We start from the raw sequence: 20,044 nt of genomic DNA, 5'->3' as shown, positions 1-20,044 counted from the left end.
AAACTGACATGACTTAGTTTCTGTTTAATACTTCAATAGATGGGGAAACACATGATATATAATTGGAATGAATTAAAAAGGAACTAAACAAGGCTGTTTTTATTAATAACAATACCTCTTTAGGTTGTTTACATTCCAAGGATAGAGTACAGTTTTTTCATCTAGATCCTCCAAATAGTACGCATCTATTCTTGGCACCGAAGTGATGCGATACGGTCCTTCCCAATTATGCCCTAACTTTCCCAAGGCTAAATTCCTGGTAGTACCCAAAACGTTTCTTAGTACCAAATCTTCTGGTGCTAACGGCCTTAACTTTACATTGGTATCATAACCTTGCTTGAGCTTGTGCTGGTAGCAGGCTAGTTGGATCATTGCATTCTCTCTTCGTTCTTCAATCAAATTTAAACTCTTTTCTAGCAGCTCATCATTGCCATCCGAAGTGAATGCACTTGTTCTCAATGTTGGGAAACTAGTCTCCAAAGGAATTACAGCCTCAGCCCCATACGACATTGAAAATGAGGTTTCTCCTGTTGACTGGCGAGGTGTTGTTTAATACGTCTAAAGGACATGTGGTAATTCCTCCTCCCATCTTCCCTTTGCATTGTTCAACCTCTTTTTAAGTCCATTCACTATAACCTTATTGACAGATTCAGCTTGCAATTTCCTTGTGGATAGGCTGTAGTGGAATATCTATTCTTTATCCCCATATCACAACAGTACTTCCTAAAATATTTGCTATCAAATTGAAGGCCATTATCCGAGATGAGAGTATTGGGAACCCCAAATCGAGTAATGATATTCTTCTAGATAAAGCTCTTGACATCCACATCTCTGATATTAGCCAAAAGTTCAGTTTCGACCCATTTGGTGAAATAGTCTATACCGACCAGAAGATACTTTTTATTTCCTATTGCCTTAGGGAAAGGACTTACAATATCCAAGGGTTAGAAAGAGGATTAAGAACTCCTCCGGGTTTATGAATGTTTGGCGCGAATCTCTGACACTGATCACATTTTTTAACATACTCTTGTGCTTCCTTTTGCATGCCCGGCCACCAGTATCCTTGAGTAATGGCTTGGTAAGATAAAGATCTTCCTCCTGTGTGACTTTCATAAATTCTTTCATGTAGTTCTTCCAGGAGTAATTCTGACGTCTCGGGATGTACACAAAGCAGATATGGTCCAGAAAAAGAGCGTTTATACAACTTTTTGTCCTTGAACAGCCAAAACTGAGGAGCCTTCCTTCGCACTTTCTTAGCTTCTGACTTCTCCTCAAGCAATATGTCCTTTTTAAGGAATAGCAGTATATGATCCATCCAGCTCGGCCCTATCCTGATTTGATGGACTTGGAGCAAGTCTCTCTTTATTGGGGTAGGGGTGCATAGGTCTTCGACAAGTATTACTTGGGGCAAATCCTATGCCGAGGAAGTGGCAGGGGTAGCCAGGGAATCTGCATGGGTATTTCCACTTCTAGGAACATGCGATAAGTCAAAAGATTCAAATTATGTTTGTATGCACCTAACTTGACCTAAATATTCCTACATTCTGGCATCCCAGGCTTCCAATTCCCCCTTTAACTGGCCTTCGAGCAGTGTTGAATCTGAAAACATTTCTACTGTTTTTCCACCCATTTTCTGGACCATCGCCATTCTCATCAACAAAGCTTCATATTCTACTTCATTGTTTGTAGCCGAGAACCCCAACCTCAATGATTTTTCAATGGTGATCTTTTCAAGAGATACCAAAACCAACCCCACTCCTGATCCCCACTGGTTTGCTGCTCCATCCACATATACTTTCCAGGGTGAGGGGTCTTGTGTGGAGATCAGGCCAACCGATTTTTCATCTATGGCATGCTGCTTTACCTCTACTTCTTCAGGAAGTTCAGCAAACTCGGCTACCAGGTTGGCGAGGACCTGGCCTTTTACAAAGGTCCGAGGCATATACTTGATACCAAAAACTCCTAGAATCATGCCCCATTTGGCAATCCTCCCAATATAATCCGCGCTCCAAAGTATTGACTTGAGCGAAAACTGAGTTAGGACAACCACGGTGTGTGCCTGGAAGTAATGGGTAAGTTTTCGTGTAGCATGCACTATCGCCAAGATGGCCTTCTCCAGTGGTAAATAACGCACCTCGGCTTCATGAAGTGACTTGCTCACATAATAGACTGGCCGTTGTATGCCACTGTCTACTCGTATCAAAACAAAACTTACCGCATGAGAGGCTACTGCCAAGTAGGCAAACAAAGCCTCATCCACCTCAGGATTGGACATGATGGATGGGCGAGATAGGTACTCTTTAAGCTGTTGAAATGCTACAGCACACTCCTCGGTCCATTCAAATCCTTTCCATTTATGCAACAAAAGAAAGAAGGGTCTACACCTATCTGCTAATCTGGATATAAATCGATTCAAAGCAGCAGTCATCCCGGTCAGTTTCTGGACCTCCTTGGGATTCCGAGGTGGTTGCAAGCTGTTAACGGTCTTAATCTGATCAGGGTTCACCTCAATTCCCCTGTGAGTCACCATGTAGCCCAAAAACTTACTCGAGCCTACACCAAATGGACACTTGGAAGCATTCAGACGCAACTTATGCTTCCTCAGAATTTCAAAAATGTTCGTGAGGTCTCCCACTGTCTACTCGTATCAAAACAAAACTTACCGCATGAGAGGCTACCGCCAAGTAAGTAAACAAAACCTCATCCACCTCAGGATTGGACATGATGGGTGGCTGAGATAGGTACTCTTTAACCTGTTGAAATGCTACAACACACTCCTCGGTCCATTCAAATCATTTCCATTTATGCAGCAAAAGAAAGAAGGATCTGCACCTATCTGCTGACCTGGATATAAATCGATTCAAAGCAGCAGTCATCCCGGTCAGTTTCTAGACCTCCTTGGGATTCTGAGGTGGTTGCAAGCTGTTAATGGCCTTAATCTGATCAGGGTTCACCTTAATTCCCCTGTGAGTCACCATGTAACCCAAAAACTTACCCAAGCCTACACCAAATGAACACTTGGAAGCATTCCAACGCAACTTATGCTTCCTCAGAATTTCAAAAATGTTCGTGAGGTCTCCCACATGCTCAGACACCACCTTACTCTTTACCACCATATCATCAATATAGACTTCAATGCTCCTGCCCAATTGTGGTTCGAACATTTTAGTCATCATCCGCTGATAAGTAGATCCTGCATTTTTCAAACCAAAGGGCATTACTTTGTAATGATAGTTTCCAGTGGGAGTGACAAAAGCTGTCTTTTCCTGATCATCCAGTGCTAGTGGTATCTGGTGATATCCTTGAAAGGCATCCAGGAAACTCATCCAAGGATGGCCTACCATCACATCCACCAACTGATCTATCCGAGGTATAGGGAAAGGGTCTTTTGGACAAGCCTTATTGAGATCTGTGAAGTCCACACATACATGCCATTTCCCATTTTTCTTTTTCACCACCACCATGTTAACTAGCTACTGAGGATAGTAAACTTCTTTGATAGCCTCTGCCTGTTTAAGTTTTGTTACCTCATTTCTGACAACCTTGGCATGCTCTTTAGATGGACGCCGAGGTGGCTGTCTCCCGGGAGTGATGGAAGGGTTAACATTCAAATGATGACAAATGAAGCTTAGATTTATACCCAGGGCTTCGTACGCGCTCCATGCAAACACATCAATATTTTTTCTAAGAAATTCAACCAATTGCTCCCTCTCCTATAGAGGCAATTGAGCCCCAACCTAAAAGAACTTCTCCGGATCATCACCAATAATTACATTTTCTAGATCTTCACATTTTGCTTCATTGGCTGGTCTATTGAAGAGCAATGCCGGAGTTTCTGATTGCTATAAACCATTCTCAACAATGGCCGAGATTTCAGCCCTAGGCCTATGTTGGATGGCCACTACCAGGAATTGCCTGGCCGTAGACTGACTTCCCAATATTTCCAAAACCTGGCCTCCAGAGGGATATTTCACCTTCTGGTGAAGAGTGAAGGAGACAGCTTCCAGGGTATGAAGCTAGGGTCTGCCCATAATGGTCGTATATGGAGAGAAAGCATCTACCACAATGAAGTCTACCTCCACCACATCCGAGCCAGTCTATACGAGTAGTCAGATTTGACCCTTCGGAGTGACCATTTTACCTTCAAAACTCACCAAATGAGAACCATAGGCTGTTAAATTCTCAGGTTTCAAATTTAGCCCCTTATATAGGTCCGGATACATAATCTTAGCTCCACTGCCCTGGTCGATCATGACTAGTGTAACAAAGTATCATCGTGAGGCTGTATGGTTCCAAGTTTGTCCTCATCTGAAAAACCTAACACTAGTGGGATGCCCATCTTAACTCTCTTTGACATTGAACTGGATTCCTCAACTGGGTAACGAGATACTGACATTACTCTGGAGGGGCAAGATTCGGTCCTCCCTAGGGCAAAAAATATGACATTTATCGTGCCTAGAGGGAGTCTCGAAGAAACATCTCCTCGAAACTCCGAACCCATTTGGCTCCCCCAACCACTGGAATGATACAAAAGTTACTTTAATTTCCCTTCCCAGACCAGTTGGTCTAAATGGTCCCACAAGCTTCTGCAATCCTCGGTAGTGTGTCCATGGTCCTGATGATATTGGCAATAAAGGCTTTGATTACGCCTCATAGGATCTCCTGTCATCTTGTTCGGTCATTTGAAGAACGGCTCGTTTTAATCTTCTCTAGAACCTGTTCTACTAGTTCTCAGAACACAGCATTAACCACCTGGGTGTTGGTAGATCCTGGCTGCCCAACAAAGTCTTTCCGAGATCGGTTATTATTATACCGGTCCGACCTGAAATCCCTCCTCTCCTAAGGGATCACCTTAGCCTTTCCTTTCCCTTGTAGTTGGTCTTCCTTCTACCCTTTTGTATTTGTCAATTCAATCCATAAGTTGGCCCATATTGGTAACAGGCTTACCAGTCAGAGATTTCCTCAAATCAGGCTCAGTTAGGAGGCCAGCCTTAAAAGTACTAATGGCCACATCATCATAGTCTCTGTCTATTTCGTTAAACATCTCCCAGTATCTATCCGAGTATGTCTTCATAGTCTCCCCCTCCCGCATGGACATAGACAATAAGGAACCCAAAGGTCGAGGAACCCTGCTACAAGTGATAAAGCGAGCACCAAAGGCCCGGGTGAGCTTCTTAAAGGAGTCAATGGAATTCGCCCTTAAACCATCGAACCACCTCATCGCCACGAGACCCAAACTAGATGGAAAGACCTTACACATCAAAGCCTCGTCCTTGGAATGAACTGCCATCCTTTGATTGAAGTGATTGACATGTTCCACCGAATCTGTTTGACCATTATAAATGGTGAATGTGGGCTGATGGAATTGCCGAGGAAGCCTCGCGCCTTCTATGTTTCGTGTGAAGGGTGATTTAGAGATTTGACTCAACACCTTGCTCATGGCATCGTTCCCCAAGCCTTTACGAGGCGAGCTCTTATATCTACATCTATGGTAGTACTCCTCGTCGTAGGAAAAAGACTCGCTGGGCAGAGTTCTAGACCACTGTCTATAACTAGCACCATCTGTCTCTTCGGAGGACAACTCAGAGTTAGGCAATAAACGTCTTTGTCGTGCGTGGCGCAATTCCCTTTTTAACTCATCGATCTCACGTTGCATGTCTCTATTGTTCTTTGCATGGAAAATACGGCTCTTCCCTCGAGACTGGCTTTTACTAGTATACGCTGTGTGCACACTTCCCTCACAATCTCCTCTCCGTTCGAGGCTCATACACGGATTGCTATGTTGAGCCCCCCTTGATTCTGCTTGGTGTAGATTCGCATCCACCTGGTGTGGACCTATTTCTTCCATCTTAAACGTTGCACCTAAAATACTTTTAGAATAGACCAAGTTCTCCCCATAGGCGATGCCAATTTAAGGACTGAATTTGGATTTGACCCAATATAGGATTGGGTTTTGGCCCAATGATCCCAAACAATAAATTTATAGAGCGTGGGTGAAAGAACTAGATCTCTTGAGTAAGAAAGACAGTAACAATTATTTATTTAAGAGAATCAAACACAAGTAAGGTAAGAAAATTTGTCCTCGGCACAGTCCGAGGAGCTCTATTATATTGTCAAGTTGATGATCAAGGTTACAAGAGTTAAAAGGATTATTACAAGGATTTCTTTTTCTCGATCCCCTCTTTTTTGCCACATTTCCATGCTATATACCATAATTTTTGATATCATCCCCACCGTACACGTGTAGGTTAGGTTCTAGGAACTCCTTCTTGTCCAATCCAACACTTCCCATAACCTTCAACTAGTAGCTATAAGGCTGCTTCACCACTGTTCAGGTATCACCTCCACATTAATGCGGCCAGAGAGTTAGGTAGGATGCATTTAATGTGGAGGTAACAGCTTTTGTAGATATTTGTTGCCTTCATCTACTCCTCTCTTATCCAATGTCTGACTTCTAACCGTGATGCAACCTTGAAGGATATTCAGGACAATAGGACATTCCTACTGACCTCGGATCCACATTTCCGATATAACTTTTCTCCTCAGACATATTTTGGACTATCATGTACAATCCTTATCTCTTCCTCTTCTACCATTCCCCTAATCACATTATTTGACCATCCTCAGATAAGTAAATATCCTCGGACTGGACCGTAGGCCCAATAGTTACAGTTTTAATAGTACTTTCTGGCTAACTGGCCCCCACAAAGAATATTATGATTTTTTTATTGATATTTTGAAGGAATTTATTTAGAAAATACTTTAAAAAATTCTTTATGAGAAAATAATTGATTTTTTTGGATAATTTTTTACATTTAAAATAAAATTGATATTGAAACTTTTTAAAAATGTTTCATTAACTCAGGAACGGAACCAGGAATCAAACTTAGGAGGGGGCCAAAGTTCTTTATTCAAGAATTTTAGAAAGTTGTAATATTAATACTAGAGGTTGACAATGATGCATTATTAGCATTAATTTTTTTATTTTTTGTATTTTTTTAAATCAATAATAGATATTTTATAAAAAAAAAATTTAATATATTTATTCTTTTCACATTATTCTATACCTAATAAATTCATAATGCTATATGTAGGGGCATTGGGCCCCGGAGCCCATTATTTAGGTATATAATGGACCTAAGGCCCAAGCCAAGGGCTGAAGGCGTCCAAGGAGGGTAAATGTTATCAAAAGAGCCTTTGTTAGCAGACGGAGAAGTCAGTTTTGATTATAACGGCACAGGGGGTTGGGCCGAGGATGAGAGCATCCTTGGCTAACCAAGCCCAGGATCCGTAGAGGTGGTCTACCGTCCGAGAGAATGTCCCAGGAACACTCTGCTGATACAAATAAGCACTACGGAAACATAGGACAGAGAGGTGTCCTAAAATATCTAAGGGGAAAACTACTACTACCGCATTGAATATCCTACAGCTAACTTTTTAGCTACATTTATGTGGAGAAGACTCCTAAACAGTGCTGCCTTGGCTATCACAATTCACAAAAGGCCGAAGAAGGTGTCTAATAGGACAAGCATTCAAGTAGTGGCTCAAATGATCAACAAGTGTAGGATCAAGATCGTCCAAAGGGAACTATATAATGTAAGAGATCCTTTATGGGTAAGGGATCGGAAAATCACAAGAGAAAAATTGTAGCAATCAAGAACCAACTCTGTAATCAAACTTGTAAGGAATATATAAGAATTGGTTTCCTTGGACCATGCCGAGGACAATTTTTCTCTAATTTAATTCAATCTGTTTCTCTGTTCTTGTCAACTAAGCCCACTTCATTCGTAATCCAACTCATTTTAATCCAGTTTTCCAACTCACTCTTTACAAATTCATTATTTTGGGTTTTATGGGCCTAAGTCCATTCATCGTGGGCTGAGTCTCAACTTTGGTCCTTACACTATATATAAAAGATTCTAAAAAAAAAATGCAAAAACTATAGTTAAAAGTTCAAATCCATGTCTAGTATTACATTAAGAAAACAACTAAAATAATGGTTAATCAACATCATGCACTAATATTCAAAGAAAAAAGGGTGAGACAATTTTCGGTGTCTTGGTTAAGGAATTTTTTATTTATAATTACTTGGTTAAGGTTGTGGTAGCATAAAGATGTGAGATTTTTTCTTTTAAAAAATTTCCATTTTGAAAAAGTGGTAAAAAAAGAAAAAAAAAAGATCTTTTAAATATTCACATGATAATGAACGGTAACTTTGAGTTTGAGTCTTCAACCCTGTAAATAATAAAGCTTTTCCCACCACTACATTAATTTAGCTAAGGCACAGAGTTTATTACCAATAGATTAATCAAGCACATGCTAGTGGCAGTTTAGGTAAGGCACAAAATAGTAGATTTTTGTTTCACACATGTATTACATTTATGCATGCATGCCAAGTGTGTCCCAAAGTTAATAAAACATTAAAAATTAATAAAATTATATCATTCAAAAAAAAAAAAAAAATTTATCCACAGGTTGTGTTAAAGAGCAGCAGCTCTTTAAAAAAATAAATTTTTTTCATGGGTTAAGTTAAAGACACCAACTTATCCAAGTTGCTGGTGACACTAATTGGTGTATGGATTGAGTGATTAGCAACGTAGAAGTTGTCTCTATGACTATGGGATAGAGTCATTTGAAAGGGACAAAGAGCTCTCAAATTAGAGGTAAAAATTGGGTAAAGATTATTGAGTTTTTGTGATTTGTTTTGCTAGGATTTATAATTGATTTTTTTAAAAAAAAAAACTTAGACTGTGTCCAAAGATTTTTATTTATTTATTATCTGAATATGTGTTAACACCCCATCTGATTTGTTATTTTATTTTATTTTTTTACTTAGTCTAAGTCCAAAGATTTTTTTAATTTATTATATGAATATGTGAATTGTTTTGTAGATTTTCCTTCTTGTCCAAATTTGTAAATTTTCCAAATGTTTAACTAAATGTTTTCCTTGATATTCTTGGGACAACCAGACAACTGCTATTAACAAATGTCACGTAGAAAATTGGACCAGTAGTCTAGTCTTAGGTTTATTTGTATTAGGAGAACTAACCACAAGATTCCAAGGGATTCCAAGGACCACCATGCTCAGAGCTGTAGCTCTGTCTTCCAAAATATGACCCCACTCCGAGCATGAAAGCACTATCGGATGATCTTTTGCAATCGAATGCTCCACATTTCAACAAAATATGTTGAAAATTCTTATTGAATGTAATTTTTAATTACTATAAGATTATGATGTTGCAGAATGCTTGTTTCTTTACGTATGAACGAGGGAAGCGTGCTTAGAGACTCTTTTATTTATTTATTTTTTTTTTTGTAAATTAACATATTTTACATCTATTACAGTATAATTAAGAAATATATATATTTTTTTTCAAACAAATAAAAAGAATAAACTTTAGAAATAAGCAATAACTACCACCGCACACCCTTGATGCAATGGTCACTTCATAAGTATAAATACATGTGGGGTGTGGGAGATAAGGGCCGGAGTTCAAGTCTTCAGGAGGGAGTTTTACACATATATACACTTAGATAGGTTAGAGTAGAAATTTTATCTTATATAAAATAAATAAATAAATAAAAGCAATAACTATAATTTTTTTTTTTTTTTTTGAACAAGAAGGAAAAAACATTCTAAATTTTAGAAGTTCTCTTTTTGAATTCAAAATAAAATTTGTTATTTGACATTTATTACTCTATTTCTAAATGAAGTTACCCTTCATTAATGAGGGCATTTTTGAACCACAAAAAAATCTAGTTAAAAGAGAGAAATCCTCTTTGATGTATATATATATGCATCCATCAAATGACATAATAATTTGTAGACAAGAGTGAAGAGTCTTTTTTTTTCACCAAAAAAAAAAAAAAAAAAAAAAGTGAAGAGTCTTTAGTATATTATTTGAAAAATATATACTACTTTAATAAAGTTTCACATTTAAAGGAAATGTAGTTTTTCTTATAAAAAAAATTATAATTCGATAATTGTAAGAGGGAGATTGAAACTTTGGACATTATTGTTGAAAATACTAATTGAGTTATAAAGCTTTTGACGAAAAGTTATAATGATATGATAGACTCAGTTGTACCAATTCTATAGTAATTATTACAGAAAGGCTATTTTGTTTTTTTTTTTCTTTCTGATATTAAAACAAAGAAGATTGAACCACCATTAAATTTTCATGGTCCACTGTCTTGTTATAAGGCTATTTTGTTTTTTGTTTTTTTTTTTTCTAATATTAAAACAAAGAAGATTGAACCACCATTAAATTTTCATGGTCCACTATCTTGTTATAGCGCATAAAATCTAATCTTTCAAACTACAAAAAGTTTAACCGTACATACACCGGTGTCAGTGTTATGGGTTTCAACTTTCGACCACACCGGAACTGTTATTTTTGCTTACTTTGGCGCCCCTAATTAATGGAGCTTATATATATTATCATCTCCAGCCAATGGGGACTTTTTGAATTCATAGGTTTTGACACTAATTGCAGTTAACTTTGACATTGTTGGTCGCTCATAGTTCAATGAATCGATAAGACCAAAAGTTGTGGCATACGAATATTTCAACATTGTAAGGCAATTCCATTACCCATTAGCCCCAGAGAGAGAATGTAAATGTTAGAATTTTTTTGAGGCTGTGGAAAAGAATAATCATCACTTAGTTTAGGAGAGTGGCTATTATTTAGTAACTACTTGTTGACTAGGGCAAAGCGAGGGGGTGAGGGCCCTTCAGTGACAAAACTATTAAGAAAAAAAAAAGAGAAGGTAAAACATTAAAAAAAAAAAAAAGATATATATATATATATATATATAATCTTTATTTAATAATGTCACGAGTGAAGGTTTGAATTATTATTGAATAAATAATGTCACGGGTGAAGGTTTTAATTATGCGGATAGAGAAGAAAATATGTTACTGTTGTTAATGAGGCATACGGGTGACCTTGTAGTTAATGGGAAGGTTTTTAATTTTTTTATATAAAAGGAAACTTTTAAACTTTGTTAGAGTTTCTTGATGCTCTTAAATTTTTCACTCATTTCATGATTTTGACTGCATTACTGTTCTATATTGTTAATTTGCTTCATTACAATTATTTATACAAGTACTAACTAGGTCGGTTTCAAGTTTCAAGTTTTCAACGTTATATTTATAAGTTTCAGATTTCAATGAAGTGCTCTTGGACTTAATTTAAGGATTTCACACGGCTTTGATGTGTCCATTACTTCATTAATTTGCGTGCTACCTCAACTTCATTTTGGTGCCACCTAGTTAAATTGTTGGTATCCAGTTCTTCAATTGCATGAGATTTTGACACCTAACACTCCACCTATTTGAATTGCAAATTACTTTTCAATAAATAATATATTTTCCTTCATAAAAATTTGTGTATAAACAATCAAATTTAGAGCTAAATTACATGATAATATAAATTTGCGTAAATCACAATTAATGTTTATTTAACTATTAAAAAATTACTTCATTTTATAAGTGAAATTTTGAATTAAAATAAAATAAAATCTAAAAACAACTTATTCATGGGAAAAATAAACTTAACATATAAAAAAATATATATATATATATATATGTTTTCTTGTATTAATATATGTTCAAATGGACATGCATATGTTCATGTAAATTCTGATTGTATCCAATCAAAATTAAAAGTGTAAAAGTGAAATAATTCTTTAAGACCTCAAATTCAACTGCATACCAAGTTTTTCTCAAAAAATAAAAATAAAGAAAAAGAAAAAAGAAAAAAGAACCGCATACAAAATTATTATCCTTTTTCACATGTTGCTTCCCAACTACCAAGTCGCTCGTTTTTAGTATTTACTGTATTTTCATATTGGTTTCTCAAAAATAAATAAATAAATTTCATAGTGGTATGATATTAATGTCTAAGCAATAATGGTATCAGCCGTCATGTCTTACATTCTCCTTCCTTGTTCAGATAAGATTGGGATTGGTTAATGGGTGTACCATTTGATAATAAATTATTTTAAAGAATATTTTAATATCACTTTTATAAAAAAAATATAAAAATTTGTTAAAAAAATCAGCTATACTTTTATTTCTTCATAAAAAGTTTTTAAAAATATGTCTTCTTAGGACATTTATTAATTTTTTTTTTCCATTATATATATACATGGTTAACTTTGTAACTTGAACATTTTTTTTTCCCTAGACCTCCCAGCAGATAAAAAATATCAATTCACTTGACAATTTTTTTTTTTTTCCATTATATAATACTCCTTTCACAACAATAGTAATGGTGTCTTAGGAAAGAGTAGTGGGAACTACACTCATTTTACCGGTTCATTGAGGGGCCCACGTAGCAAGGTTTTGCTGTTGCGGTTGTTTAGCTGTTTATGTCAGATATGAATTTACCAGGAATCTGATTTCGTTAGGACGAAATTGTCCTACCTCGCTGACTATATATTCAGGTCTCTTGAGCTTAGAAATAAAGCAAACCAAGTTTAACATTTGAAAGTACCAACATTTGTGTGCCTGTAAGAGTTATAGAGAGGAAAAGAGAGAAAGGTAGAAGAAGAAAAGAGTTGGGTCATGGAGCTACAATTTGATGCAAAGACAGTCATTTCCCTTGCAGTGCTTGGTTTCATTGGATTGTTACTACGCTTGTATAATGGGTTGGTGGTGAAGCCAAAGAGACTTCGATCTATGCTAAGCAAACAAGGCATCGATGGACCAGCACCAACTTTACTGCTCGGAAATATTAGGGAGATAAAGAAGGCTCAATCCACCTCAGTAAAGACTCCCACCAGTGAAGCCCCTGTTTCCCACAACTGTGGTGCTGTTCTCTTCCCCTTCTTTGACCAATGGAGGAAGCAATATGGTATTTTTCACTCATCAATATCATCATCATCATCATCATCATCACTGTCATCATCATCATCATCATCATCTTATTATGTTTTTTTAGCTGAATCATCTCTTTATTATGTTAAGATAATATAAAAGTGATTATACCATAAAAAGTTAAAACCATTATTAATTTTATAATTAATGTATCAATAATCAGTAATCACTAAAAAAAAAATTATGATATTTATTTATTATATTGTCGACGTGACATTAATCATATTTATTCTATGTTAATTGTAAGCTTTTTGTAGTAAATTTGGTAGTAATTGTAGCAATTTCCTTTGAGATATTCAATTATATTGATGTAAGGAATATTACAATTTTATTATATAACCTTTATAATCGGGTGTGTAAACAAAAAAACAAAAATTTAACATCTATTTATTATGTTTTTGAAACTTATTAATCTCATTCATTCTCACTTCACTTTATAAAATTTATGTAGAGAAATTTTGTAGTATCATTAGTATTTTATATTTTATTTAGCATGTTGTTGAATTGATACAAATCATATTCATTACCACAACAACTGAAATTTTTAGTTGTTTTAATTTTTTTTTTTTTTTTCTTGTTTTGTGTTTAAAAATTGACATATTGGTTGGTGGGAGTTATAAAATATGTTATATCTTTAATTAGGATCACTGATAATAAGTAATAACACCAGGTAGCTAGGTAATGGGTGGACTTGAGGTGGTCAAATTAAGTTGCCAACATTGAACTTGAATAGTCAGTTTCATGATTTTCATCTAGCTTCAAAGAAAAGACTCAAGACTAGAGTTGTCAGTTTCATCATTCAGTTTTCTCAATTTCACACTTCCTACCTACACTATTGCGTTCATACGGCTTACGATGAAAATGACAACTTCTTGCTTAAGAGTAGAAGCAAATTTTGTAACAACTTAAAGCACTTTTGTTTGATGCATGTTTATGTTCAAACAGGTCAAGTATTTGTGTTTTCTCTTGGGAACACACAAATCTTACTCGTGACCCAACCTGACATGGTGAGAGAGATATCCACATGTACATCCTTGGACTTGGGAAAGCCTTCATATCAACACAAAGATCGTGGTCCATTGCTTGGACAGGGCATTTTGACTTCAAATGGGGCTGTTTGGGCACACCAAAGGAAAATACTTGCACCTGAATTATACATGGAGAAGGTTAAGGTATATAATGATTATTAACCAACCATTTTGTTTACCTCTATCATGGTAATTTCTTTTAAAATGTGAACTTAATCGGTTAGCTATTTGTAGGGAATGATGAACTTAATTACCGAGTCGACGATCACAGTGATAGACTCATGGAAGAGTAGGATTGAGACACAGGGTGGAACTGCAGACATAAAAATCGATGAGTATATGAGAAGTTTCTCTGGAGATGTTATCTCAAGAGCCTGTTTTGGCAGCAACTATTCCAAAGGGGAAGAGATTTTCGTGAAACTAAGAACTCTCCAGGAGGCCATGTCTAAGAGAAGCTTAGCAACTGGGATCCCTGGGATGAGGTACGATGTTTCTTGTATGAAATTCACAATATTGAAGTTGTTTGTTACCACATTACGTTGAATATTACAAAATCTATGAAACGATGATACTGCCAAAGTTATAGGTACGTAGTTTAATTCCAGAGACTTTTCAAAGTGACAACTTAACATATCAGCCTGAAATAGAATCAAGAAGGTCTCTGTTTTTTTTTTATAATCTCTGTCATTGTACAAACATAAAATGAGTACATTTCAAATCTTTATACTGAACTATAAAATGAATACATTTCAAATCTTGGGAAGCAAGCATGTGTGGCAAAAGCCTCTTTAATAACTATATATTGGAAAATTGACTCATTTCACCAAATGTATATGTTACAGTTATCTCCCCACAAAGAACAATAGGGAAGCATGGGCGTTAGAAAAGGAGGTCCGCAATTTGATACTAGATGTAGTGAAGGAGAGACAAAATGGTACTTGTAATGACAAGGATTTATTGCAAACGGTTCTGGAGGGTGCAAAAAATAGTGATCTGAGCCAGGAGGCAACAAACCGCTTCATTGTTGACAACTGCAAGAACATCTATTTGGCTGGGTTTGAGACCACTGCAGTTTCTGCTACATGGTGCCTCATGTTGTTGGCATCAAATCAAGAATGGCAAGACCGTGTCCGTACTGAGGTTCTCAGTATCTGTGGGGATGCTATTCCAGATGCTGATATGCTTCGTAAGATGAAACAGGTATTGTTAACTAATATTACTTAAATGGGTTCCAACTTTTCCAATTAGATGCACTGGTAAATGGGTAAAGCCTCTTGTTGTTGAATAAGTGACTTGTTTCAGATCTTGCCTACACCAACAAGAAACCAATTGGTGTGGCCTGAGAGTAAAGAGCAAAATTCAAATCTTTTCTTATCTAAAAAAAAAATTAAAAAAACCTGGTATTACTTTAAATTTTATACCGTTAATAAGAGTTCAGTTCATATTCTTTAAAATGTGAACCTAGATGTTCAACATTCTATCTAAGTGCGTTAAGAGTGAAGACATTTTCTCACTTTAAATTTCAATTTGCATATGCAGCTAACAATGGTGATTCACGAATCATTGCGCCTTTATCCCCCAGTAAGTGTGGTGTCAAGGGAGGCCTTAAAGGACATGAAATTTGGGGACATTAATGTTCCGAAGGGTGTCAACCTTTGGACCATGGTGCTGACATTGCATACTGATCCAGACGTATGGGGACCAGATGCTTACAAGTTCAACCCAGAAAGATTTGCAAATGGAATTACAGGGTCATGCAAACTTCCACACTTCTATATGCCATTTGGAGTTGGGCCCCGAGTGTGTCTTGGACAGAACTTGGCCATGGTTGAACTCAAGATACTTATAGCTCTCATTTTGTCCAACTTCACCTTTTCCCTCTCTCCCAAATACACTCATGCACCTGCTCTTAGGTTGGTTATAGAACCTGAACATGGAGTAGATATCTTGGTGAGGAAGTTGTAAGCTACGCCCTATGATTGGGTTGGTCCAACATGAAAAGAAAGAGAAAAGAAGAAGAAAAACTTGGTTTATTTTATGTATTAACTTCATATGGAGAAATTGGATTACCTGCTGTGACAGCGAACTACTGAGAGAAGCATGTTAGTTCTTTTGAACTTTAATCTTTTACATTACTTGTTCTTAGGTTCGTACTACTGAAGTAATGAATAAAGATTGATTTTGTTTTTTTGTTGTTCCATGAGGGGAGAGTGAACTATTAATTGGACTCATTGAATTTGTTTGGACATGGTAGGTTTATAGATTGACCCCGGTTAAATAATTCAATTACCCAAGTTAATTAATTAGGTCAAATTACATGCAAATCATGGAGGTACCAACAAATCATCAAATAAAATATTATACAATGAAAATTAAATGACATGGTGATTTGTTGACGAATGAGAAAAACCCCTCACAAGGAAAAAACCCCACTAGGTGAATTTTAGGTATCACTCATGATGATGCTCAGATCGTCAGTCAAGGATGATCGTCCAGATTGATGTCATCCTCAACCAACCCAATCCTCAAGAACAAGTGGAGGGAAGAATGGATGTATTTCGCCGGCGTGGTGCCTGCCAAAAAGTCTCCGATGCCAAAGTCAGAAAGATTGACAAAAGAGAGCTGTGAAAATAATATGCTAGAGTTTTTGCCTTACCTCCTCCCCTTTTGGGGTTATGTATTTATATGCATGCACTCATAGGTGGTTTCTTCTAGCCGTTAGTGGAGCCTTGATGGAGACTTTATTCTTGCCTGGTAACGCCCCTGCGGGGTGTTAATGGTGAGCTGCCCCTCCCAACGGTCTGGAAGTTGATTAATGTTTTATAACGGTTCCTCAATGAGTGGAGGTGGATTTACTCGTCCTTGAACGATGGCCATTTCTTCCAGGACGAGCTTGGTTAGGCCGTCCGTCACTAGTCGTGAATGTATGGACGATGATGATTTGATCGAGCCTATCAGCTGCCCCCCTATTCCTTGGTCGTCCATATCTTGGACAATCGTAGGAATATGAAAGGGTTTTACAGGTTCATTTGAGTAAATATATATATATATATATGTAAGGACACGATTCCTGCGCGGCCCAGTGACATTTTTGGGTTCACGCGGGAGAGATCCCTCACAATACGATTTGTAGAGAGTGGGCTTGAAAAGCTTGGGCTTGGTCACGGGGCGATGGTCCGGTCTGGATTTCAGAAAGGTCCCTGTGGAAAATGGACTGGGCCTAAACGTTTAAAGCCCCGCCATGCTGCCACTTCTGAGAATGGGCTCCTCGGACTTGATCCGAGGACCCTTGTGATCCTTTCCGGCTGTCCAACGGAGGACCTTCTCTGTTCTGTGCATGGATCGTTCCGGCGATCTTATTCATGAAGTCTTTCTTTTTTCTCCCCCCCACTAGATTCACTTACTTCTCCTTTTATACTAGCGTGCATTCGATGTCCTTCGTCCACGTGTAGGGTCAGTCTTTACAAATACTGACATTGGTCCCATCAGTCTAATCCCGGAATTGTTGGGGATGACTTGATAAAGCTGCAGAGTACGGTTCTGTCAGGCATTGGGCCTTATCCAGAAGGGTATTTAGGGTAATCGCCCCAAGGTATTTTGGATTTCCTTACGAATTTATCCCTTTATTCTGGGCGGATTATGGGCCTGCCGAGGACTAGACTGTCCTCGGCTGCCTCCCAAAATTGGTCTGTGCTCTGCGTCATGGAGCTTGGGCCACAGTTCTCCTCGGATTGGGCCCTCGGACTCTCTAAGGGCAAATGGGCCTGGTCCACGAATTGTTGGGCCCCACAATAGCCCCTCAAAACCCTTCTATCCGAATTCCGGATTGGAAATGAGGGTTTTGGCAAACCCGGGCCCTTAATATGGCCCATTTAGCTTGATCCCGCATTTATGTGAGCGGTTTCCCAGGAAGTTAGGCGGTTTTTGAGGGATTCCTTTTAATCCGCTCGGAATCTGCTCCTGCCGCTTGGATGTCCCAGACGCGCCCTTAATGAATCCCCTTAACGAGGCTCATTTATATCCGGCGGCTCATTTGATAAGGTGGAGAAGTGGAACGGACGCCTCTTTTTTCTTCAGATTCTTTGGGAAGGTTGAATGCATTTAATGCCATCCGTTCTGCTCTTCCTATAAGAAGGCAAGCAGGAGGCCATCACTTTCGTACTAACTCCCTTCTATTCTTCTGAGATCGCAACAAATGATGAAGAAATCATGCCCCTCCTCTAGACACCATATTCTGATAAAGCTTGAAATGGCTCAATCAGGGCAAGGGTGGCGCAGACTTAAGATCCGTCCCGCCTCTCTTTTAGCCAAAATCCGAAGCAGGGGCTCACCACGCCGAACTCTTGGCGTGACTGAGTCGAGAATACCCAATATCAGCACCACCCGGCTCCTCACGAGCGTACCTAATATGGCACCAACGTGTTAGGAGTCAGGGCTGAGGCAGGGGCTAAGTGCTTCTGCTTCTCCCTCTTTTGCTCCTTGGTGCCCTCCTCCACCTTCCTCTTATAGTCTTTCCAGCACCAGTTCCGCCTTGGTGCCTTCTCTTTTCCCTCTTTTGCTCCTTTTCTTTCTTTTCATCTCTTCTCTCTTCTTCTCTTCCTTCTTTACTCATGTCCTCCATCTTCCTCATCCATCTCCTCCATCTTCTTCATTGATTTCTTCCTTACTATTTCCTTCTCCTTCAATTCTTCTTCCTTCTCCTTCGATTCCTTTCCCTTGTTCTTCATCCTTTTCCGAAGAAGGTTCTTATCATGATATGAGCAATATTGAGGCAGAGACTGAAGAGACCTTGAAGATGAGTTTAAAAGAAGCCTGACTGCTTACTTCTCTGTACTGCGAATGTTATCGTTGCTTCAGCAGTCCTCCTTTTGTATAGGCTTGTTTGAGCCCTTTTTTACACATTGTAATAATCTCTTATATTAATAAAAGTGTTTATTATTTCATTTTGCATATTCCGTTTATGTTTTTGTATATTGGTAAATGCTGCTCGGCTCAATGAGAAAGTATCTAAACCGATGACAACTAAGACCAAAATACTTGATAATAAAAAGATGTTGCCATAACTCTAATATAAGTGTTTGGCCCAATAAGGCCGACCAGTGAAAAGTAATGATTACCCATGCTGGCCGAGGAGAGAACTGGAGGCTTGATGCCGTGTTTGGGTCCGAGGACCATACAAGGCCTTGATTCTATCCAAAACTCGTAATAATAATAATTTTTATACTTGGTTTCCCCATAGGCTTGAGTCCGAGGACCATGCAAGGCCTTGCTTCAGTCCATAACTTGTAATAATAATAGTTTTTATACTTGGTTTCCCCATAGGCTTGAGTCCGAGGACCATGCAAGGCCTTGGTTCAGTCCATAACTTGTAATAATAATAGTTTTTATACTTGGTTTCCCCATAGGCTTGAGTCCGAGGACCATGCAAGGCCTTGGTTCAGTCCATAACTTGTAATAATAATAATTTTTATACTTGGTTTCCCCATAGGCTTGAGTCCGAGGACCATGCAAGGCCTTGGTTCAGTCCATAACTTGTAATAATAATAATTTTTATACTTGGTTTCCCCATAGGCTTGAGTCCGAGGACCATGCAAGGCCTTGGTTCAATCCATAACTTGTAATAATAATAGTTTTATACTTGGTTTCCCCATAGGCTTGAGTCCGAGGACCATGCAAGGCCTTGGTTCTGTTTTATTCCCTCTCCTTAGGTATCCCGTACGCGGCCGGGCAGGAGGTTGTCCTCGGCATTAGTTATTACCCGGCGTGGGCCGTAGTCCGTGGGCCATCATGTAGCAAGGGCATGGGCCGCGAATTTACTAGGCCCACAGATCAGGAGATATTTCCATAGTCTTTGGCCACGCGGTGCTTTTGGGTGTCCCGATATTCGAGGTGCACCTCCACGAGGCTCCTTTAGTCTTGTCGTTGCAGAGGTTTGTTGGAAGTCGAGCTGGAGACGTTTTGTCTGTAGCGTTCCTTGGGAAGCTGCGCTAATTAAATGCCACCACCCTATCTCCTCAAATAAATAAGAGAGCAAGTTTCTTTGCCTAGGCACCAGCTCCTTAGTCTCCTCCTTCAGCTTCCTCCCGCAGTAAGTCATGTTTGAGACGAGGGTCGGGGAAGAAAAACTCTCTCC

General features: G+C 38.3%; 1 protein-coding gene across 1 annotated transcript; it reads left to right on the top strand.

Annotated features, from left to right (window-relative positions):
* Positions 1-12,417: 12,417 nt before the first annotated feature.
* On the top strand, positions 12,418-16,111 carry LOC115983987 (cytochrome P450 714C2-like). The gene is made up of 5 exons (XM_031106867.1): positions 12,418-12,860; positions 13,829-14,055; positions 14,146-14,393; positions 14,754-15,111; positions 15,451-16,111. Exons 1-5 carry the CDS (start codon positions 12,572-12,574, stop codon positions 15,874-15,876), a joined length of 1,548 nt encoding a protein of 515 aa, XP_030962727.1. The 5' UTR covers positions 12,418-12,571; the 3' UTR covers positions 15,877-16,111.
* Positions 16,112-20,044: the final 3,933 nt, after the last annotated feature.

The sequence above is a fragment of the Quercus lobata genome, chromosome 1, assembly GCF_001633185.2.
Source record: "Quercus lobata isolate SW786 chromosome 1, ValleyOak3.0 Primary Assembly, whole genome shotgun sequence".
NCBI classification, from domain to species: Eukaryota; Viridiplantae; Streptophyta; class Magnoliopsida; order Fagales; family Fagaceae; genus Quercus; species Quercus lobata.
Note: the sequence above shows the minus strand (reverse complement) of the source record. Positions and strands in the feature narration are given on the sequence as shown.

Coding starts and splice junctions, on each gene's coding strand:
- LOC115983987 (XM_031106867.1), top strand. CDS start 12,572: ATGGAGCTACAATTTGATGCAAAGACAGTCATTTCCCTTGCAGTGCTT. Junction 14,056..14,145: donor TATACATGGAGAAGGTTAAG/GTATATAATGAT, acceptor AGCTATTTGTAG/GGAATGATGAACTTAATTAC. Junction 14,394..14,753: donor ACTGGGATCCCTGGGATGAG/GTACGATGTTTC, acceptor TATATGTTACAG/TTATCTCCCCACAAAGAACA.